The 25494-nt window shown below is 34.2% G+C and overlaps 1 protein-coding gene across 5 annotated transcripts in view; it reads left to right on the top strand.

The window, feature by feature from the left end:
* The window catches only part of LOC113237741 (modifier of mdg4), a 563531-nt gene that overhangs the window by 503742 nt on the left and 34295 nt on the right, over positions 1 to 25494 (top strand). The window contains exon 5 of one of the 5 annotated variants that reach the window (XM_026474352.1): positions 13902 to 14150. The exons of 3 other annotated variants lie outside the window; for them this stretch is intronic. In XM_026474352.1, the coding sequence (XP_026330137.1) occupies positions 13902 to 14131 (230 nt within the window). In that variant the 3' untranslated portion in view covers positions 14132 to 14150. Of the gene's footprint in view, positions 1 to 8488; positions 8698 to 13901; positions 14151 to 25494 lie in introns of those variants that run through there. One more of the 5 variants, XM_026474368.1, reaches the window with a different exon arrangement.

Raw genomic sequence — 25494 nt, 5'->3', positions numbered from 1 at the left:
CGTGGTAAGAAACCTGATATTAGTGATAATCATTTAGAAAACATATAATTGCATTTAGTACACTTTTTTCAGTGCCTATATCGTCGGAGATAGTGTAAATCCGCGTATGTGGTATTGGTAAAAAGCGCGTAACTGCGCCAAACCAAATTTCACAGGAGAGGGATTTAACGTTATTACTTTATTATTTCAATGGCTAGGACTTTCATTTTTGCACGGTAAGCATTAATTTGTGATGTCTATGGCCTGATAACAATAGATTCCCGTAAATCACGCTAATTTAATTGCCACGTCATTTAGTTTTATTTTATATATTTTTTAATTTAGTTACGCGTAATTGCACTATTCCCGACGATATATCAGATAATTATATACAATGACATCCGCGTTTCTGCCAGATGTCGCATATTGCATGGCTTCCTTAATTCTGTTCTAACTAGTTATTTATTGTGATTTTTAACTTTCAGCGAAATTCGTCTTATCTCGTCGGGGGAAACCACTACTCTGCGTTGATGGCCTCACGTTTTGTTCTCAAACCGTTAATGGACTTAAGACCAGGTGGATTTGCTCGTCACATCACAACAGACAGTGTCGTGCCTTTGCTGTTACTTACAATGATGAGATTATCAAGTGCAATAACAATCATAGACATTGACAATCAGTTTAAGCTATTTTCAATATATCCTATTTCTTACACATTTATTTACATAACTATTTTGACACTTGTGAAATTACGGTTACCTATATAGAAATATTATTAGGCTAATTAGTCAGAATAAGATTTTTTTCATTTTTTAAATATAAAGTTTACTACTACTTATATTATGTACGTGGTGGTAAAATTGGCCTTCGAAGTGAACGTGCGATATTGCATTGTAACATATAATTTACTGTGAAATAAAATAAAAAATCAATTACAAAATAAAAAAATAATAAAGAAACACATCTCAGATACTTAATCGAGTCATCTTGCATTTTCAGTATTAAATTAAAAAAAACTTAAATAATGTTTGATTGGTCCTGGTATACTTGGAAATTTGAATTTGGAAAACCGGAGACAACTTTTTCATCGATATCTTTGTATTCTAGTTCTTTTAAGAATAAAAATGCAAGGTGGCTCGAATTATGTGTGCGTGAGTATAATCGTGTGACGCAGCGATTTTCGCGGCGCAGTTATTTTGTATGAACCGCTCACGCCGCGCCGGCACCATGCCGTCTCGTCGCGGAACTGCGCGGTCTGTGATGGGACTGGCTTGCTGCAGTTTATCGTTTGTCATACCATGGCATCCATCTTACTTATTTTTATTTTATTTTAAGTGTTTTATTCATCTTTAGATGTATCAAATTTTAAAGTAATAGCTGAATTAACCAAATAAGTCTTTATTTTATTTATACCTTAATTTATATAGTTCCTAAATTTTGTTTGAAATAGCTATAATATTAACGTAAATTAAATCATAAAGATACCTACTGTGTTTTTTTTGAGACCTTTAAGGCACATTATCCTTCAAAGTGAAAATAAGATGTGTTTGATATAATTTAATATAATTTCGAAATATTGACTCAATGGATAGGAAGCAGGTAACTTCTCCTGTATTTCACTATTTCACGCTGTTTATTTCTGGTGTTGCGGTTTTTAATATGAAATAATTAGCATAAAAAACCATCAGTGTTCTTTAAATATAGGGCCGACAGACTTAAGCGCATACGTAAAAAAAAACAAAAATCTTTGTTGTTCTGTGTTGTTTATAAAAGTTTTTTTTTGAAGATGTAGTGATTATGATAAAATTAACCTTCCATCTAAATGATGGAAAGTTTATCGCGCGCTTCGCGACGGGAAATTATAGACTACTGTCGCACGCAATAAGGGCCATTTGCAGATATCGTAAGAACACAAAAAAAAGTTTCTTCATATAAACATTCGCGATTATCCATATTCGCGATATTCCACGTGGACGACAATCGTTTCGCCATTGACTGTTGAACATGTCGAACGAACTATCTATATATTTCGTTGTGAAAACTGTCACAGTTGGCGATAAGTTGCTTGCGAATCTCATATGACATAATCGTAGGCGAGATTTTAGTTCTTGTCTTGTATGCAAACATAATCTTACGGCTGTTATAGTCCCTAAATATAAATAGGCCTTCAATCGTCATAACATTATATCATACGAGATTCTCAAGTAATTTTAAAAGATTTGTGAATCTAAACACTATATATTTCGTTATGTAAACAGTCGTTTACATAACGAAATATATGGTAAAAATTCTAGCGGCATTTTAAAAAGATGCCACTAGAATTTGAGTTCCAACAAATGAATTTGAGTTATGTCCTTTAATTTTGTCGTAGAAATATAACCCAATTATATAACTTCATTTTCCTTTACAGTTTCGCTCCTAACTTCACAAAGAGGAAAACCTCTCCTATGCATAGATGGATATACTTTCTGTTTAAATAAAGAAACTGGCTTAAAAAAGCGTTGGCTCTGTTCTACGCATAAACATCGGAAATGTCATGCTCTTGTCCACACGGTTGACAATATAATTGTAAAATGTAACAATGAACATAATCATGCCATCAACTTAAAGGCATCATAAGTGTTTCATACCAGAGACACGGTTTCTCTTAACTTTGTAAAGTAAGATTTGAAACGACCCGTTTCACTTATTGTTCCGTTAATTGCGCCCGATGCTTATTTATTTACGAACTAATAATATTAATGTCGTCTTGTTATTATATTTCAAATAAATAATAATAAATACGAAATCGAGTTCTTATGTCGATTGTTACACATAGGATGTGAAACTATTTTTCCGGATTTAAATCGCGTATATTTGTTTTAGTTACCGTGGGCAAATCTTTGCTTCAGAGAGCGAATGGTGTCTGGGGGGGAACTTTAGCACATAAAGCAAGTCCTGCATGCGAATAAATAGAAGATTCCACGCCAATGCCGCAGACGCCAAGTGAAACCACCAACAGTCGAGGGAAGACCTTCCATTTTGCCTTACGTGAGAGGTGCTACAGACAAGATAGGAAGGCGTGTCCTCAGGCATGTGTCTATCAAGACCTATTTGAAGCCCCTGAGGAAGATTTCTCAGTGCCTGAGACCGGTGAAATGTAACGTACCCTTACAGGATGCAGGAGTTTACTTGACCGCGAGTGCGGTCTCTCTATATTGAACAAACGAAGCGAAGTATTTGTACCCGTGTTAAAGAATGTATAACTGATATCAAACACCGTCGCGTAAACGTAAACAAGTTTGCAGTCTGCGAGCATGTCGTAGATAAACCTCATTTGGGTACAATAAAAACATATCTAACAATAAATTTCTGTTTACAACGGTACAAAAAGGTAAAAGTACTAACAGAAAGAAAAACTTTATCGTTATTTTAGTAACGCTGTAATAACCATACTTCAGCGTAGCCCCGCGGGAATATGGTAGCTTCTCAATTTTTAACCGACTTCAAAAAAGGAGGAAGTTCTCAATTCGTCTGTATGTTCTTTTTTGTATGTATGTTACGCGATAACCGTGTGAACCGATTTTCATGATTCTTTTTTTGTTGGAAAGGGGGTACTTCCATAGTGGTCCCATTTTATTTTGAAGAAAATCATCCATCTCGAAGGGTGGCTGTTCACGCATGAAGATTCATTTTTATAAATAGCGCCTAACTTTAATTTAGGAGCAATTACTTTAATGGTTGATTTTGCTATTTCTCCAATTAAAAGGCGTTTTTCTCTCAATATACTTTGAGTAGTGAGAACCAATTTTTATTATCTCCAGTGTCAAGTCCTGTATAGTGGCGACTAGGGGATATTTCAATAAAACTTAGCAAATAGACGTAATTCCACTTACTTTTGAGGTCGGTTTTTTTAGTACTCTGTACTGAGATTATATTACTTATATTTAGGATTCAACTTGTTTGTAAAGAATCTTTTTCGCCCTGCAGGTTTCTAACGTAAATGAAAAACATTTATCATTGACGAGGTATTAAACATACACAAACGTAGAAATTATAGTGATAGGTACGTGTCACAGGGACTAGAATCATAGTTTATTAAGACAAAATAATATTGTAACTCCATTCATACGCAGCAGTGCTTCTTATAATGTGTGCACGACTGCCGCGCGCCATGTACAGACGCACAGATTCGCATAATAATGAAAGGTACTCTTAACCGACGAGCTTGTATGAAGGAGCGTACAGGATTGCACGCGGAAAAGACTGCACGCGCATTCGTGTGCGATCACTTGTTTAAAGTTTTTTTTTAAGCTAACGTTCTTTCTAACGCGCGCGATTGCCCGTGTTTGTTTTTGTTACAACGGAAAGAGCGTGTAAAGGCTAATAACGCAGGGCAGACCGCGTGAAACTTGCACGTGTTGAGTGCGTAATTGCGCACGCGACTGATGAGCGCAATCGCGCGGTCTTTCCCTTTTCTTTCCAACATCCGTTACACGCGGTAAGCACTTTGGAAAAAAATATGTGTGTACAATGTACATTCGTCACTTTTTTAGCCGACTTCAAATAAGGTTCTCAATTCGTCTGTTTTTTTTTGTTTATACGCGATAACTCATGAATGAACCAATTTTGATTATTCATTTTTTGTTGGAAAGAGGGTACCTCATTAAAGTCATTTAAATTAGAAGAAAATATTCCACCTCTAAGGGTGGCAAACTTGGGGATGTATCCGGTTTTGCGCAATTTCCGGTAACCGATTTCAATAAAACTTGGCAATAGAGGTCGGCTTTTTTAGTACTCTGTAATGAGTTATGTTAAGGGCCTCCTGCAGGGAGAGCGTTTTGGTATGAAGACAGACTTTTCAGTTTTCTCAAACATTTTCACTGTTGTCATAGTGATAACATTCTTACTTCTGTTATGGTAGGTTAATTATGATTTTTAATATTGTAACTGACATAATATGCCAGTTTACGGCGTAATCTGGAAATATGACAACGCTCCTGGCAAGTGGACAATACTCGGCTGTATATTTTTCTTGATGTTGATTATGTTACAAAAATTTCCTTATCAATATAATAATAAAAAAGATTTTTTTTTGTGTTTTAATGTATTTTAAATTGAAAAGGCTTGTACAGGGTCAAGAGCACGACAAGCTTGACACTTAAGATTTAAATCCGACTCTATACCGCTTTCGATAACAACGGTCCAAAGTACAAAGTGTCACAGCTTGACGTGCTCTTGACTGTGCCAATTTTAAAATGACTGTTAAGATTTGTTCACATGATCTTTATGCAAAAAGTAGGGGTCTATTAATATTAATAAAAGTGCTTTTGTTAATTTTCAGTAAAATTTGTCAAATCTCGTCGTGGGAAGGACTTACTAATGATAGAAAGTTATACCTTCTGCTCTCAGTCCGTGAGCGGCCTTAAAACAAGATGGATTTGCTCCACGCACAACCATTTGAAGTGTCGCGCTGTCGTACATACTTACTGCAACGAAATTATTAAGTTGAATAATAATCATAATCATATTAAATGAAATAATTTTAATTTACCGAAATACTTTTTCATCATTTATTTTAAATTTTGCTTTTATGACGTTATTGTAATATACGTTTTAAATACAATTTTTCTAATAAAAATATAGTGTACTTCGTAACTATGACTTTCTCGTATTAATTATTCACAATTTTGTATTTGACAATTCATTCAATACATTTAACGAAATGAAAAAATAAGAAAATTTTCTTCAGTCAACCGGGTACCTTTATAGCTACCAGCCCCCGTAGCATGACTACGCATGATAGTCGCGACGCGCGCGAGAATATTGGAATAAGCGTGCGCTATTGGTTGTCTCAATCAGATCTAACTTAGAGAGATCTGATTGAGACAGCCAATAGCGCGCGCTTATTCCAATTTTATCGCGCGCGTCGCGACTATAATGCATAGCCATGCTACGGGGACAAGGGTTGACAAGAGATGTCGCTTTAGAAATTGTAATATTGATTGTAATGAATATGAATCATGTTTTACTACCATGACATGAATTTATTTTTGTGAAATTACTCCACTAGTTTCATATATTTATTCACATGATAAATACTTATTACTCTAATACGGCTTCTGCACAATCTGTCTATTCTGCACATTTAGGTAAATTCAAATAACGATTGTCGCACCGAAATTTATTACCGCTTTCAAGAAATATAAGTGAGATCGTGAATAAATTACAAATAAATACAATTAAAATTGTACATTACAGTTCCTTACTTGGCTATCTTTGTTGCTTTTTTAATTTATGCGCTGTCAAACTTTTTTTTATCGTTTATTTAATGTAATGCAGTTTACAAAGCTTTATTATACATATAAATACATGCAGCTGTAGCTCAAATATCACTGAGGCTATATCCGTTCACAACGATTCTCTCTAACGAGTGCTTAGTTTGTATTTACATTTCCCTTCCAAATACGAAATAGCATCATATATAATTAAACTTCGTAAGACAGTAAATGCAGTGTTTAATTAAACAATTCCTTCCAAACCCTCAGCTATGTTATTGACTGGCACTTATACAAATATAATTAGAAATTGACATGACTGTGACAAAACTATAATAAGGTTACAATATGTCATATCTATACAATCATAAACAACCATACGTCATGTCTTTGCTATTGAAAGTCCACCATACGCAGTTGTGATTGGTTTTTACAACTTATTTTACGTCCCGCTTACTGAATATCCAAGAATTGACGTTACGAAGTAACATTCCATGACGTGACTGCCTCGGATGTTCCAGACTGTTCTGTGGTTTAAAAATAAGTGATTTTTAAGGCGATAAAGGCGTCGGAACTGCGTCCCCGATGACATTCGATAACAGAGCTTCAGTTCGACTGTCTCGAATTTCTCATTTGTTTTTCCAATGATATTTTTCAATACATGTGTATAATGTAATTATATTTTAAAGTAAAAGCTAGAATCAGTGAATTCTAAAAATACTACAAGTTCATCAGCATGAGTCTACGTCCACGAAGCAAGAGACCGTTAAATGCACCTTTACAGCCGCTAAACCGGTACATTCTAGACTCATACAGGAGAAGAACTTATACAATCACCCTAAACCAACACGTAAAACTAACTACATTAATATTATTTAGTAAAAATTGTAGAAGTCGTCAATGGAGAAACAACCTTTTTCCCACTGGGCAAATTTTTAGAATTCGGAAAGTTTTTTTATTGTTTACACCAGTGAACAATAAAATACAGTAGCAGAAGTGCTTAGTGAGCGTGACACGCGTACCAACAGTACGCGAAGTGACACTTACTTGAGCACAGTCCGCCACTTTTGCTTTGTACGTTAAAGTCGTGTCAATTATCTCGCGCAAAACCTTGAAACTCGTAAATAAATGCCTTATTTTGTTAGCAAAAATGATAGTCGCAACTGTAATCTATAGTGGTCTTTCATATCATCGTCAAGTCTTTTTTATTTCAGTCTAATACATTTATTTCGTTATTTCTGTTTAATACATTTTCAATTTTCTGTTTGTCGTAATAAGTTTTTTGTTACAACAAACGAAAGTAAACCTTGCAATATGGTGGCTTCCTTTTTGGAAAACTAAGCAAACACATTGGCGATAGCGATTCTGATAGTAATCGAGGCTTAAGTCAGTTCCATTGTTTTTTCTTCTGTGGTATACTCTACCGCAGTGGGAAACAACAAACAGGCGTGATGGTAAGTATGTGTACACTAAAACACAGATCACCACACCGGAGTGCACTGACTTTGAAACGTAGTAGTTTGTTGTATACGATGTCTCTGTTAAGGGTTTTTTGCTAAGCGTAATTGCTACATGGCAATGCGTATATATTATTTTTATACTTAAATTACTGTTTTGTATTGCATTCGTAATTTATATGCATTAAAGAATATTGTTTCATTTATTAATTCATTCATTGTTGCAAGACGAATGAATAATTCCAACCAATAATATAAAAAAAACATCCTTTGAGAACCCCTCTGAAATGGCAAATAAAAAAGCGTTTACAAGGTTTGATCATTTAGTATGGAATAATTGATTGTTTTTTCGCAATTTCAGAAGGGTATTAACGATAAACATGTTCAAAAGCTTTTCAAAACATTTAATTGTGTCTAAAAGTTTAAAATATACTTTCAGATTTCGAGTTCACAGAATCACGAAGTGGAAAAACGTTATTATGTATTGGAAAATATAGATTTTGTGAAAAATACACTCTTGGATGTGGAAAAATCAGGTGGAAATGTTCAACACACAACAGTCGAAATTGCAAGGCCAGTGTGCAGACTATAGATGGTGTCATCATTAAAATTAACAATTGTCACAATCACTAGTGTTTATCAATTAATATATGTTATCTTAAACTTTTGCAACGTTTTATACTTTAAATTATATGTATCGTACTCTTTTTACACATACCTAATGTATAACATGTTTCAAAAACTCAATTATTATTGTATCCAGAATGGACAATAACGGTCTATTTTTATTCTCAGATGAAATTCTCTTCATGAAATCAAGAAGAGGCAAGCCCATGCTGCGAATAGGGGCTTACACGTTCTTCCAGAAGAGTGTCCATGGAGTTAAAACGCGCTGGATGTGCTCTACCCATCACTCTAAAGGATGCCTCGCAAGAATCTACAGTGTTGAACGAGATATCATACATTTTAACAATACTCATAATCATTAATATAAGACGAATACCTAGGTGAATAGTTAAAATTCTACCTTAGTTCAAACTAAAGTTTCAAACTTAGTTCAATAAGTCGTCTGTTGAATATCGAGATGTCTATAAAATAATGCTATAAAGTAATTCCTGTGCCGCATGATACGAACAACGGGCCTCTGCGACTTTGAGAGGAGCCAATAAGGGTTTCAACTACGCTTGTCAAATGGCCGGGAAATCCGGGATTGTTCCGGAATTTCCCATCTTGTCCCGTGTCTAGTAATTAGATTTTACTATCCCGGGCTCTAAACACTTAGAAGTAGTTTTTACAAACTTACTGGAGTCCTTTTCATAAAAGAAGCCCCAAGACGTAGCGCCGTAGTCGTGCGAAGGAGTGTCGAAATATTGATTGCGAATGAAAAATGAAATGATTTTAAATATACAACGACATTCACATATTAATTTCTACGGTCCGTCTCCCTTACCCTAGTAGAATTGTCGCGGGTATAATAAGTTAGTATCTGGCAACCCTAGTTTCATCAATGCGAAGCCACTGTAGGTACTCAGATTAGCACTGGACACTCAGTGATCGATTCTATCGCACATATAAGCACATTGCCTCCTGTTTTCGCTCTATGATAAGCGTACGGTAAAGTGCTGATGAGTGCGATGCGGTTCAACCTGTGTAAATTCGGCATTGTCAACCATGCTAAGTACGCGTGCTGTAAAAATGTGCTTGAATCCTCGTACGACTTTTATAAATATCTGGAGTCTACTCGAAAATGTCGGAAAAGAAAACCCCTACCGTTTGTACTGTCTGTTAGTGCATGTTCACATGACTAGCGTTCAACGCGCTTTAAGTTTTTGAATAGTGTACACATGGCGGGCAATTTTCGGGCGTTGAGCGCGCGTTGCCACTGTTTCAGTGCAAGTTTGGCATTAATCGAAGGTGGACGTGGAAACAGCTATGTCTTTGTGGATTTTATATCGAAGACGGAGACAGCAACGCAACAGGAGACGGTAATATTGGGTCCATCCTATTTTATTATCCAAGTTCAGTGAAAGTCACTTCATAACTTTGTACCTAAAACTCAGACTATATGAACCCAAGTTTTTTAATTACTTCAGAATATCAATCAAGTCATTTGACGCTTTACTATTTGAACGCTCGTCATGTGAACATGCACTTAGGCTTGCTGTCAGATCAAAGGAAAAGTCCCGGTTTTAAATAAAGCGACGATTAACACGAATCGTAGGTTAATTTTTTTGGAGCGTGTATGTCTGAACGTACACTGATCGACATTCATTTCTGACATCGTCAGACATGAGAAAGAAAATAGAATGGAAAAAATATTAGAAGAAAAAAAATTATATTAATAATATTTATTAGATCAGTTTAGATATCACAAAGGTAAGACGTTAGTTACGTAGGCATGTAATAATATAATACTTAACATTTTATTATAGTAAGTTAGCTAGATTTACGGATAATATTTAGTCATCAACACATACAAATAAATGTCAACAAATGAACTACACAAATAACAAAACGTCTAGAAACAAAATACAGCACGAAGTGCTCTACTGTTGTTTGTCATAATTGGACCATTTTAAATAGTAAAACAAAGTATTAACCCTGTGGTAATTAATTAAATACACGTTTTATATGCGTATAAGAAAGAAATTCAACTCTATGTCACTTGCGATAAAAACTGTTCCAATCCAAGTCCAAAGTCTCAATCTTAATACGCTCTTGATTTCGCTACTTAAAAAAGTACCCAATAAAACCGTTAGAAATTATATAGAAGAGGTTTAGTATTACTCCAGGCTATAATGAACTTTTATTATTAGGTGTTTATATAACTTGTAGATTTAGGCTGGACCTTTTGTGCGATGTATTAGTTAGACAAATGTATGCTGTATATGGCAGATATTGCCCTGTCTCGCTTGAACCCACAAATTCGACGGAATAAATTTATTTACAAAGTTTGTTCCAGAATGTCGAGCTCTATGATTTTATGTAAATAATTCATTTTTATTCAGTTGCGTATTAATTTTATTCAGTAATTATAGATGGACGATATTATATATTTTGGGTGACACTTAAAGATCTGAGAGGTTTTAATGGGAAATTCTACTCATTAATGTATATAAAATTTGCCATGACAAAAAATCAGCTCTTGCACATAATTATGCGGAACGAATAGGTCACGCTTTTTTACGATTTTCGAGAAGTAATTACCATAATATTAAAAAGGCCTGTCTAAATATGGAAATAAAATCATATTTATTTAAATTTCATTTGAAACACTAATGACTAATTAGTATGTAACCGGACTGATATCTACAATTGTCAGTTTCTTGATGTTAAGCGACATCTATCCGCCAAAAATTGATTTTTTTATAATAACAAGTGACGAGACGAACAAGTCATGCGCCTGATGGTAAACTACACGCCTGTCCATAACAGTTGCAGTGCCACTCAGAGCTTTAAATCGCATGGATCTGAGAGGTGCTGCCACTGCGCCCGTCACCCTGAGACGTAAGTTGACAAGTCCCAAGCGCCTGTAATTTCAGCAGCAACCTTAGCCTTCCAAACGGAACTTGTCGGCAGAAACAGGTAAGGTGGCAGTACTTCCTTGGACGAATTGTAATTTTATTATATTAATTTTATTGTATTGTATTTAAATTGTATTGATGTGTACGAGCCATAAATCTCGCAGACCTTATGAACTATGTTGTTTATTGAAAAGTTTTCATTGAGTTTTTTTTATCTACTATAACATTTACCCTAAAAATACAAAACATTTGTATATGATAGGTACGTAAAATTATGAAATAAAGGACTACGGTACAAATTGCATTTTAAGTAAAAATTTCGACGTTCTTATTTTAAATGGAGTCCAAAAGTCATAATTTACACTATGCTACCGATTATACTCGGTAGCCAATAATCGCTTTTGCTTATAAGTCGTGTATTGTAAAAATTTAACAAACACTTTGTATTATTTGAGAAAGCATCAAAGCAAAGCAAGCAAGCAAAGCTAAAAAAATGTATTGTGGTCGTTTTAAAGTTGCACTTCACTTGTCTACACGCATCAGCACTTATCCATACTAAACGTGTGTTTTCTATGTAGTTATCATCTGCGTGTTTGATTTTAAAATGTACTAACAAAACTGCATATTAAAAGATACGTTTAGTATGTATGGAATATTTATACGTGCTATCCAGTGGGGCGCAACTTTACGTAAACTTTGTCCACGCCTTACTACTCGCGTTATTAGCAAATGCAACAGACTCATAAACAAAGAAAAGAACGAAATAACCGAACTGTTTTTTTTTTACAGTACACCTTTCAACTACCAGGACGGGGAACCCGATGATAATCTACAAAGGTTTCAGATATCGGTACCACAGACAACTTTTGAAAACGTTAAGGTGGGCGTGCTCAACAAACAAGTTTTGTAAAGCCACAATACACACTCTAGATGGCGTCGTAGTCAAAGAATTAGGTCAACATAAAAATTCGTGTTGTCTGAAGAAAGAACAAACTATTTTAGTCGAAGGGAAAGATATACTAGTAAATAATTGCATTGGTACTAGATTAATAAAATAAAATTTATTTGATATTGTCGTCCATTGACCTACGAGGCCTTGGATTTTCCTTCACTGTGGTCTATATCGACGTCTTACTTTCTCGCACTTTAAAACACAAAGTTACTGAAGTGCAAAAAATGGATTGTATATACGAATTTTGCAGGTGATTTCACATCATATTTACAGACTAGCTTTTTACCTATTCTTAAAGTGAAACATCCAAATTAACACCCTTGTTATGAAACTTGAAATAAATGGAAAGTTTTGCTATCTCCCTCATAAGGTCTTGTATCTTATAAAGAGTGATTATTCAGAAGATGACATTGGTTCACAAATGTTGGAGTAATCGCGTTAGTAGACACAAGTCAACTTTGGATCATTTTTGAAGTCGGTTAAAAATTAATATTTTTTATTTGGTTAGTCTATCTTGTCATAGGTCAATCAATGCCTTACTTTCTCTAACTCGTATCTTATAAAGAGTAATTATTCAGGAGATGGTAAAACTTTCTATTTATTTTAAATATCATATCAAGGACCTTAATTTGGATGCATTACTTTAAGAATAGTGTAAATATGAAGGAAATATGATGTACAATCAGCCTGCAAAATTTGTATATACAAACCATTTTTGGCATTTCAGTAACTTTTTGCTTAAAGATACGAGTTTGAGAAAGTAAGGCGATGGTAATATGCTTTAGAAAAATATACCACAGTTAACTTTATACTAATATAGACCTAGTTTTTCAATTTTAGGAAGTAAGGCATCGATATTTTATTTACCTTTAATAATGTTTATGAAAATAGGAAATTTAAAAGAAAATAGGGTCCAAGCAGAAGATGTCTTTGTTAGACAAGTCTGGTCAAGTCGTCGCAGACGAATAACTGTCAGGCTGTTAGACGGCCAACGATGCAATGCCAGTAGCGTTAAGAAAAGCCGTACAACATAAATTACTAGTATTATAAGGTATATTTGTCACAATGCTAATGCGGCAAATATTTTGTTTACCATGATAACACGAAGCTTACAGTATTGGGCTATAGTCCTATAGACATTGTTGTCGTAAGTTTCTAGAAGTTTCACGTCTTCAAAGAATGTGTTGTACGTTTTAGATTTCTGCTCGGAGATTTCTTCCAGTGTTATGAAAATTAAAACCTTAGAAAATATCGCGGAGAGTGTGCAATAGAATTGCATGATTTATTTCCACATTCCCTTTTCCACCATTGAGAGACTAAACGTAGGCTGAGGTTCCACACCTATACTGTGAATATACTAAGAATTCGCACGAAACGTTACACTTCCACATTTATATGGTGAACAGCTAAAAAAGCGAGTGAAATTTCCTCAACACTACAACTTGGTTTTTTCAAGGCGAGAGTGATTAGGCATTTTTCCGTTGTCGACCTCATACGTAGTCACTATCCACCAGGTGAGATAGAGTTTAAATGCGCACTTATTTTTTTATATAAAAAAATCTTGATTACAAGAAATATAAATTATTTAGTTTTCATTTTTGTACAAATAGATAGTGAATTAAAATAAAGTTGTTTGTTTATTTTGAGTTGGCCTTTCGTTTATGTTAAATACTTCCTTGGCCCTTTAACTTACTTCGGTTAGATATTACAGCTTACTTTATTTTTGTTTCAGTAACATTATTAAAAACTAAAAAGGGGAACATACACATTAAAATAGATAAGAACACGTTCTATTTGAAGCCAGGAAACCAAAAAGCGGGAAAATCAAGATGGAGTTGTACCCAGAACAAGTATTGTAGAGCGACCTTATATATTGCGGATGATAAGATTGTTGCGTTCAACAATGAACATAATCATGAACGAAAACAACATAAGAATCGAAAAGGACGTATAAAAAGCTAGAATTGCAAAATACCTGTAAAATGCTAGAAATATGATTTACAGGGTCGTATTCTAGAACTCTACTCAATGCTCAAGTCAGGATTTGAGTATGGTTTAAAGCCCTCGAACTCATACTCAAGTCCCTGCCATTAGGGTCGTATTTCCAGTGCCTGTGTTTCCAGTGCAATCCTGACTAGAGCATCGAGTAGAGTTCTAGAATACGACCTACAGAATCTTGTTTTTCCGGAGATATTTTATATTTATTGAACAGATTTTGTTTCATTTGTCCGAAAATACGTTACGACTATTTTTCATTACCATTTAATGTTGATTACTCGTTTCCTGATTCTCATTGCCTTAACGTTCCATTAGACTAATGTACCTAATTGAATATTTTGTTTTTATAGAAAACAATGTATCCAATAGGTATACATTTTTTGTTTTATGTTTTGATTCACCTCGGATTTCATTTAAAGAAAGCTTGTTAAATTTTAAATGAAGTTAAAGTGGTTATTCATAAACTCCGATTATTATTTAAAAAATTGTGGCTACTTTTTCATAACCTAACCTAACCTAAGAAGTGACCTTGGCGAAGGATTGTAGTTTTGAATTCTTTTACTATGTCTATATCATTTTATCTAAAAAAATAATTTTGTAATAATAGTTTTTCGGACAAACGATACGTCTAATGAAGATATTTATTTGAGTTACAAATTTATACCAAAACAGTCGTGCACTTATGAAAAAACACTCGAACCGTGTTCGGAATATGAAATTCGGAGAAAAGAAATTCGTGTTTGTGATAGATTATTATAAGATTACCATAAGAAACTATAATATAGAATATTTCAAAAATAGGATGTTAACTATAGGGTTTTAACGATAATTATGAAAAATGTTTAAATAAATATAAACCAATGTAGAAAATAAGCCGTAAACGCGACGGAAAACAAATTTCTTTTTTCTTTATTCAAACTAACCGTGTTATGTAAATCCTTCGCCACTGATGCACGGTTATCAGATATGTGTTTAAATAAATAAATAAACTAGTTTTAATTAATTTTTTTTTTTATAACCCCGCTAACATGAAGCAATTAAAATTATGTATTTTTTTAACGTACCTGATGCTTATTTTCACTAGTTACAAGTTAATAAAATATGATTTTTTTGTTCTTTTACTAATATTTCAGAACGATTGGACGCTGTATAGTCAAGGCTTGTGTCCAGATGGTCCTTGTAACCCGTATCAATTATTTAATAAATAACCACAAAAATCTTAAAGCCGAGACTATAGTTTGTTTTGCAGAATACTTTGTATCATTATAAATTTATTGGTAAATATTTTGTTCTTTACGTATTTATTCTTCCAGTCCAAATAATAAGGTCACGAAAAGGTAACCGGCAGATTCTCATTGGCGGCTACACCTTTATGAGATTGAAGGAGAAAAGGAACAAGGATGAGAATCACAAACTTCGCTGGGCTTGCACTAAAAGATGGAAAACAGCTTGCAGAGGAACTCTTTACACATTACGTGATGAAATTGTTATGTGTTATAATATCCACAATCATCCACCAAACTAAGTAGCATTAACTACGCCCTAGTTGGGAGGCCTGGAATCCTAAGATCTGGTTGGTCGAGATTCCTGTCTCTAACAGTTGTTAACACTTGTTTGTTTGGTCCAAATAACTATACCAAAGCTTTGAGAAAGAAAAATATATATTATACTTCTTCTTTACCAATTAGTTGTTTTTATTATAAAGATTGTGATAATGTTCTATATCAATTATGTGACATGTTTGATACCGAACAATAAATTTAAAAACTTACTTTAATTTTCATTTCATGTTGACTATATCTTGAGTATATATGGGTGCTGGGTAAGGGTTTGATTTCAGGTAGGATTAATTTGGGAAAATAACTTTTCTGAATTGCTTTTTGTCTGGGTGCTCTGGGTAATACCCCGGAGTGTAACCCTCTAGTAATACAACATAGGGAAATCCCAATTCGACGCCAGATATAATTGGTTTAAGTAGCTGGCATGGTGATGGGCTGCACACCTAGCAAGATCTACTATCACTGATAACAGATGGAGCTTAAGGGTGCTCCATTGGTACACACGACTGAACAGTACGCGTCGAGCACGGCCCCGCCGGCGCTATAGGGACGACATCACCCAGGTGGCAGGAGTAACGTGGCCGCGGTTGGCTGCGGACAGGGGCGAGTGGCATGTCCGGGATGGTGAAATTACAGGCACATGATACCTATCATCCTATGTCTCAGGGTGACGTGCGCAGTGGCAGTGCCTCCTAGATTTTTTGTTTAAAGCTCTGAGTGGCACTGCAACTGTTATGGACAGGCGTGTCGTTTACCGTCAGGCGCACGACTTATCATACCGTCACTTGGTAGCATATAAAAAAAAGGATAGCGGAGGTCTACGCCCAGTGATAATAAACGTTCCAATAAATAAAAATTTTATATTTGAAACTTAAATCTAATTTTTATAATTTAATTTAGCGCCACAACTGAGTATAGTACAAATAAGTTTCACGCATGAACGTCAGTGCCTAATGCATTTTCTTTTATTTGCAGCAACGTTCGTGACGTCAAAAAAGGGCAACACTATGATACGTTTCAAAGGATACACTTACTACTATAAGAAGGAGCCTACTAATAATTTTAAAAAACGATGGGTGTGTTCCAGTCATTTCTGTAGAGGCTGCAAAGCGGTTATCTACACAGTTGATGATGTTATTGTTACTGTTAAACATCAACATATTCATTGACTTTTGTTATACTTGTTGCGCAGACGACGTTACTATTGCGCGCGAAGCAAAATCAATGCAATATTTTACACATTTTTTATAGGTAATACCAAGAACGAAGAGGCCGTGGGCCTGGTGGTAAACTACACAGGCGCACGTAACTGTTATGGAGAAGCGTCCATACAAATTGCAGTGCCAGTCAGAGCTTTAAAACGCAAAGATCTGAGGGGCACTGCCACTGCGCCCATCACCCTGAGACGAAAGACTAAGTCGCAATGACGATGCTGTTTCTTAGTTTAGTCTTTGATTTTTTAAATCTGTTCTCACGTTTATAATCACTGAAACTCAAAATGGACATCGTTCCTAATTTGAACATGGCCGTCAATCAAAGTTTTTAAATATTACTGAAATAAGTGCTAAATATTTTTTAATTCATCAATCAAAAGCACTAAATTAGAACCCGAGAATATTTCCTATATTAAATTCAATACAAATAATACGAAAACAAAAACAATATGTAAAAAAGAACAATATTATAACTATACAAAAGTCTGGATTGTACGGAGACTGCGTAAGTATAAATGCAGCTACACTCCATATTTTTAGAAGCGGAAATGTATAGTAGAGAGAGTGGAAACACTCAAAAATATTCTATGGAATCAATCACATCATAAATGAATTATTTTAAATGATATTGTTTTACGCCGCGGCCATACTTGTTGCTGCTGCCAAGCAGTAATGTGACCATTGCCGCGTTTCTGTTTTGAGGAGCAAGAGTACTGGTGAAATGGCACATGGGACTTTTCTTGACTTACGTCTCATGGTAAGGGGCGCAGTGGCAATGCCCTTCAGATCTTTGCTATTTAATGTTCTGGGCGGCATTGCAACTGTTATGGACAAGCGTGCCGCTTACTACCAGGCGCGCGACTTATTCATCCTGTCACTTGGTATTATAACAGAAAAAGGACAATCAATTTCATTGTATATTTTCTTCAAACTTCCTTCTAAGGTGGGTTACACAGGGAATGTTCATACGAAATAAACTAGTCTAAAACATCAACAATCAAATTAATTGTTCATCTATTGGTTGTTTAATCAATATTAAAAATTTTTTTTCTTCAAATATATATTGTTTTGATTACCTGTCAAAAACTTCTTGCAATCAACGATATCTTCATTATTTTTTTTTACAGAATTTAATGTGGTGAAAATCATCAAATCAAAGAAAGGAAATCCAATGGTCTCTGTTGGCGGTTATCATTTCACTCGCGGCAATAGCAGTAAACCTGATTGGAGTGGAATACAAAGATGGAGCTGTTCTACTCGAGGTTCTTACAAGTGTAAAGCAAAATTAATAACAGAAGGAACCCAAATTGTAAAATTATATAATAACCATTCTCATAAACCTGTTTCGTATAATGAAGCATCTTATTAGTGGGAGATTCTTGGCATATCTGTTTGTCAACTCTATGTTGGGCACCAATTTTCATACGCCGCCGCGACTTTTTCTCGATTTAGTAATCGAGAAAAAGTCGCGGTAAGTAATGGCGAAGTAATGTCGCAGCAGTGTATATATATATAACGTCGTCCAGGCTAGTACTGCCACCTTACCTTACCTGTTTCTGCCGCCAAGCAGTAATGTTAGTATTACTGTGTTTCGGTTTTGAAGGTTAAGGGTACTGGTGAAGTTACAGGCACGCATTTGTGCTGGTGAAGTTGCAGGCACGGAGTTGTCAACTTATGTCTCAGGGTGATGGGCGCAGTGGTAGTGACCTTCAGATCTTTGCAATTTAAAGCTCTGAGTGGCACTGTAACTGTTATGGACAGGCGTGTAGCTTACCATCGCGCACGACTTGTTCGTCCCGTCACTTGATGTTATAAAAAAACGTGTACAGAAAATGTCACTAAAAGTTTATTATTTAAAAAAAGTTAAACTCTGTGTTAAAGAGACACTAGGTTGAAAGACATGGAAATAGAAAAAGATTTGTATTCCTAATTTTTAAATAAATATCTTTCTATTCTTGAATTTAACATTTAGAATGAAGTATTTTGGTTCGGAACTAAAAAGAGCGCCTTTCTGATATGGTTTATGAAATTATATATTACAGATTAAAGTCCACGAGTAGAACAAGGTTATTTTTGGTAAATTTATTATGATTTTTAAAAAGTCACGGAAGAGACGTTGTTGTTTGTGATGTTAGTCATATGGTTCTGCGAGGTTGTCCGTATTTTAAAAATAATCCTGTATAATATATTCAGACCAATCTCCACATCCAACTATATCACCATGTCCTGTCGAGGATTTAATATAGAATTGAATTGAAGTTAAAGATAAACTATAGTAAATTAGGCAATTGCGTAATTATTTATTACTTATTTCGCATTTTACGTGCTACCTCCTTACTACTTACTTACTAAGCACATGCTTACGTGTTATGTTTTATTAAAAAAAAATAGCAACTTCATTTGTGATCTCATTTTTTAATATTATCAATGAATTATAGATACGTACTACGAAAACATTATACACATTTTAGTATAACATAAAGCATTAGTAATTAACTATGATAATTTCTAAGTTTATTTTGTTTTTGTTACAGAATTTGGTGTCGCGAAGATCATAAAATCTAAATATGGAAATCCGATGGTGTCCCTCGATGGTTACCATTTCACCCTCACCAAAGACAAAAGACGGACCTATCCAACACAGCGTCAGAGGTGGACATGCTCAAATCGTGTATCTTTTAAGTGTAAAGCCAAAGTTTTTACAGTCGGAGACCGTATTGTTAGATGTTTCAACGAACACACTCATACTCCTAAGCATTTTAGTGATGATGAGGAAGCTGATTAATGTGAAATGGTTCTCAATTATTATGTTCATAGTACACAAGAGTAAAGTTATCTTGTTTTTTCTATATTATTATTATTTTCTGTTTAGTTTTTAAAGTAAATAAATTTTTAAACTTAAATTTTGAGTTTCAAATTTTTTTTATTTTATTTTTTAGTTCACGATTTTCGATTTCATATTTTAAATTTGAAAATAGAAATAAATTAATTTGCTATTCCGCGTACGCAGTGAAGGTTGAATCGTGCAAAATATCTGCGCTTGTATTGAATATTTTTTTCATGCAGTTAATTTTCCTACCATCCTTCCGCATAAAAAATAATAAAATCTTATATAACACAAGCTCGAAGAAAAAGCTCGCTCGTTCATTAACGGCATGAAAAAATATTCAATACAAGCACAGCTATTTTGCACGATTTAATCTTCATTGGGTACGCGGAATAGCAAATTAATTTGCTTCCATTCTTATTGACATAGATTTTCGGAAAGTAAGACCCGAGTCTATTAATTAATTTTTATTATGTTTAATTCTTCGCTTTTAGTTTTGTGATTACTTTTGTCTTTGTTGTAATTATGGGTGCATTTTTGAAATAAAGTTATTATGATTATTAAAAAGTTGGTATCATATTTTTATGTACGAAAGCTTCGATGATAGTGATAAATTCTTAGATAGACACAAAATTTTTATTGGTAGTTTTTTATTGCACTTTAAAATGTGTACATTCTGTGTTATAGAGATAGAGACTAGATTTTTTTTGTGATACCAAGGAACGGGATGAAGTCGTGCATCTGGTGGTAAGCGATACACCCATCCATAGCAGTTACAGTGCCATTTAGACCTTTAAATCGCAAAGAGCAGTGGCACCGCTACCGTCACACCGCGACATAAGTTGACAAGTCCCACGTACTCCGTCGCCCTTCTTAACTTTCAAAACCGGAAATAGGTAAGATGGCAGTACTTCCCTAGACGAACTCTTTCACAAAGTGCTCTATTACTGCTAAAGTGCGTTTTTAGCTAAAGTGGTTACTTTCTTGGACACTGCCATTTTGAAGTCATAAACGTATACTGACAGAGTCATTGTCATCGAGTATATAACCAGAAACATAGACGAAATAATGGCCGTCCATCCCAGGCAACTCATCAGGTAAATGGGCATGGCTCTGAAATCACAAATTATGAAACTAGTACAGCGCCAACAACTTAACTGTGTTACGTCTCCGTATATTCCAAAAATATTTTGCATTTATTGTAATAAATATAATATCTCTACCAATGGGGGCTGTTCCATGCGGTGGTGTGGGAAAAACAGCAAAACGTCTAATTACATAACAAGCGGAATCACATTTCATCAAATTCAAATTCAAATTCAAATTCATTTATTTTTCAGACAACTTAGTCCATATTTGTTAGTAACAATAATCTTATGTGCTAAGTTAGTAGAGACAAAGAGTTCATCGGTAATTAAATATTAAATATGTAATTTTGCAATTTTCGTCCATTATAGTAAAGCTCAAGTTACAACTGGTCGATTTGAAGTGAAATAATTGACGACACCCGTAAATTGTTTCGAATTTGGGCTGGCCAATCGGAGCGCAGTTGCTACTGTATTTTTTTTTATTATCTTAGGGGAGCTTACAGCTACTTTTACAATATGGATTTAAATATAAATAATCAGATGCCAATTAAAAACTTCCACATATAAAAATAAGAAAACAACAATACCATAAATAACTAAGTGCTCTATGAGAACACAACAATCGCTTTATCAGTCACTTTTATATTCAGTTTTTATATTCATAACGCTGTTACAGAAAAGATCTATGCGATAGTCGTCATTGAGTTGGTTAAATGATGCTGTAGATCTTGGTAGATAACTATTCATTCTAAAATTAGTACGACTAAATGGAACATGAAGCAAATTATTCTTACGAAACTTCTTAACTGGAACTTTGAGTATAATGTTAATGATTTTTCAGAATAGTTTTCAAACAAATGAAGTGACATTTCGTCTCTATTTCTGGTTATATACTCAATGGTCATTGTCTATAACGCTCAAGGTCTATCTGTTAACTAACTAAACGAAGCGTTTCAACATATTAGGATATTTAAAATCTTCGATTTTACAATTTATGCTGTACATTTCTACGTCCTTAATAAACTGCACATCATTCGAAAATACTCACTATAGTAAACACAAACTAGGATGTCCTGTGAAACTTCATTTGACTTTTATCATAGGGACGAAGTAAAGTCGATAGATTTTCAGTGTATTTCATGTTTTTGAAACAAAGTTTCTCTCTTATACTTTTATTTTTCTGACGTATTCTGAACGACGTGTAGATATGTGAACTGTTTTGTATTATATTGAAGGCATAAAACACATACCTATAATTCAAATGCAATTTCAATTGATATTTTAGTAAATTTCTGAAAACATTTATCATATCATTAAAAGGTAATAACACCGAGACATGTAAAACCTATGATTAAAATTCATACTTTAAGAATGGACACACACACTGTACATTTTCATTCGTCATCATCAACATCATCATCATCATATCAGCCGGAAGACGTCCACTGCTGAACATAGGCCTCCTCCTAAGATTTCCGGATTAGCTGATCGGACGCGACGCGCATCCATTTGTCACCCGCCGTCCATCTAGTAAGGGGCCGTCCCACTGAACGCCTTCCGGTTCGTAGTCTCCATTCGAGAACCTTTCTGCCCCAACGGCCGTCAGTCCTACGAACTATGTACCCTGCCCATTGCCACTTCAACTTGCTAAACCTTTGAGCTATGTCGGTGACTTTCGTCCTTTTACGAATCACCTCATTTCTGATTCGATCGCGTAGATATTTTTCATTAAATTATCGAAAACTTTTTATCGATATCCCTCATCTCTAGCAAATACAGTGTAACGAAGTAACCTTTGCAGGTTGTCGTAAAAATTAATGAATTTTTTAAAACAAACAAAAACATTGATTTGGTGTTATTGTTACTTTAGCGTAATGTATTTAGTTAAACAAACGCTCTTAATATAAAAGAGTGGCTTATCAAAATAATTTAGGAAATACGTAAATAAGTACGCGTTGTTACAAAGTAATATTTTGTGGATTTTTATGAAGTGTCACAGAGATCGTCCTAGATTATTTTTAGTATAGTATATATGCCAGTACTCTGATTCAAACTTCTGAGTGGAAGGTTCTACCTACTACGCTAATACTCCTTCAGGTTTTACCGAGACCTTGAAGATTACGCTACTAGAAGCTTATATATAAAAAAGACGTAAAGGTGAACTTTTTTATTTCATTATAATTTTTTGGGACGATTTTTCCCATCGAAAAAACTTAGCTGCTCGATACATTTTCATCGATAAACGATGATATTATGTAATATGGAGCAGTTGTTTTTTTTCCTCGAATTTTAGTGAATTTCCATAGTAAAAGTTGTTTTATATTGATGATTTTGTATCATTCTATGATCCCTTTCAATTTTGTGAAATAAGAAATGGCCTGTTAATGTCAATGTCATAAGGCGCCTGTTAAAAATTTCATGTAGAATTCCATCAGGAGTGTTGAACCGATAAGTCTAGTAAATAAATGCATTCAAGATTTAGTAACGTATTTTATAAGCTTTCAATATCAAAGAACGATCTGTTTTTAGTCGTAAGTAATGTATATATTATTATTAAAAAATTTAATTATGCACCTATCTTATTGTATACACATTTGAAAAATGAACTTGATTATTTTTATACGATTAAATAATATTTGTTGAATTAATAAAGTTTTTTACTTATTTATGACTTATGAGGTGTAGATATGTGAAATATCAACTCAATTTTTTTTCTTTTCTTCAAAATCAAGAAAATTTTATTCAAATTCAAGAAAATTGAATAAAAATGTGTATTTTGAAGTCAATAGCAATTTCACCCCGTATGGCACAAACGTACAGTTCCACCCTATATGCAGAAGGTCCGAGCACGTTGCCCAAGAAGGTGCTCGACTCCAAAAAAACCGTTCCAAGATGATGATTTTCACTCTATGTGATGAGCAATAAAGTTTCACCCAATATGAGCGTACTTCGATATCAGAAGGTCCGGGTAGCAGTTCCCAAGTAGGGACTCAGCTCCTGGAGCTCTGGGTATTCTCCACATAAACAAAATTGTGCTAATGTAGTCACCATTCGATTCAGAAATCTTTCTATGCAATGCCATCTAGCGGTAAACTTTAGAACTAATGATACAAACAAAGTTAAGTATATGGTATAAAATAGGTTATAGTACCGAAATAATAATTATTATTATTAATTGTATTAGAAATCGTCAAGCACTTTGCATTACACACGTATGGAAGATTTATTATAATTCCAAGTGACCAAGGTTATTAGGTTAAAATTTAAAAGACAAAACAGAGGATAGAACACCTTCCTTCCTGCCTCATTCTATCCTTCCATTCCTTCTTTTTTGTTTATGCTCCGTTTGTACTTACTTGGGAATTTGATTGTCCCTAAACCATCCACACGCAAAATAGGCGCCTTGACGTCGAGTTGCGGACACCAGCCCGTTACACCAAGTACCAAGTAAGTCCCTAAACCATATTTTTTTTAACAAAGATGCCTTGTGATGACTTGTAGCAGATTCATTTTAAAATTAACCTAAAATATTTTTACTTTACAGGTCTGAATCCAAGATATACAGTATCGTGTCAAGGTAACAGAATCCTTATACTCAACGGATACAGATACCGACAAAAGAGGGATTCGAGAATATTGAACAACAACAAAGTCCGATGGGTCTGTTCTACGATGAATCGGCTTAGTTGTAAAGCGAAATTAATTACGATGCACGATTTTATAATATCACATGATTTGGAGCATAATCACCCAGTTCGAGAAATAGATAAATATATCTGAATATGTGTATCAAGTCAAAAAATTACAAAAATCCTATTCAAGCCATATGACATGCATGTATACTTCGTTTTAATCCTTTTTAAACAAAAAGTAAACAAACAAGTCACTGGCCCGACCATAGACGATTTAGTGATGGCCAATTGTAATGCCAACTGCAAATCGATTAATTAATTGAATGAATCGATTTGTTCAATTGAGTCATACTAGCGGTTTTCCTTACATAACCTATATAAGCATATTTAAATATTTCAATTTAAATCCTCCTTCAAATCCTTACACTTAGATACTCGGTCGATTGCGATTAAAATATTCGATTTAATAATCGATTACATATACTTTAATTGATGGAACCGAATGTTTTTTTCGAAAAGCACTATGCAACCATTGGCAAGTCATACAAGTATAGATGAAAAATAACCTCACTTTTGGACTACCATTTTTCAAATACAATTTTACGATGCTATTCAAATAAACATTGTTGGAAAAAGTGATGAGATATCAAGTCGAATTCTTCGAAATTTACCTAGAAGTGTAACTTGTTTGATTTATTGAGTGGTTGCTTTAGAATTTTAACTAAACAGTTTGGTTTACCTTTCGTTCAAAATGGATTGGAACATACTATAGTAAAAATTTGCTTATCATATAGTTCTTGTTACTTATCCACTGTGTGAGGCATTTATTTCGTTAACGTAATTGTGGATAAAATATCCAAATAAGTTTTTAATTGTTAATAGCAAAATAAGTCTTTGATTTCCAAATCGATGCGTTACTTTCTCAAACTAGTATCTTATAAAGAATAATTATTCAGGAGATGTTAAAACTTTCTATTTATTTTTAATTTATTATTAAGGATGTTAAT

The sequence above is a fragment of the Hyposmocoma kahamanoa genome, unplaced genomic scaffold, assembly GCF_003589595.1.
Source record: "Hyposmocoma kahamanoa isolate Upper Pololo Valley unplaced genomic scaffold, ASM358959v1 94, whole genome shotgun sequence".
In the NCBI taxonomy this organism is placed as follows: Eukaryota; Metazoa; Arthropoda; class Insecta; order Lepidoptera; family Cosmopterigidae; genus Hyposmocoma; species Hyposmocoma kahamanoa.
The sequence above is the reverse complement of the archived record's forward strand: the minus strand, read 5'-3'. Positions and strand labels throughout refer to the sequence as shown.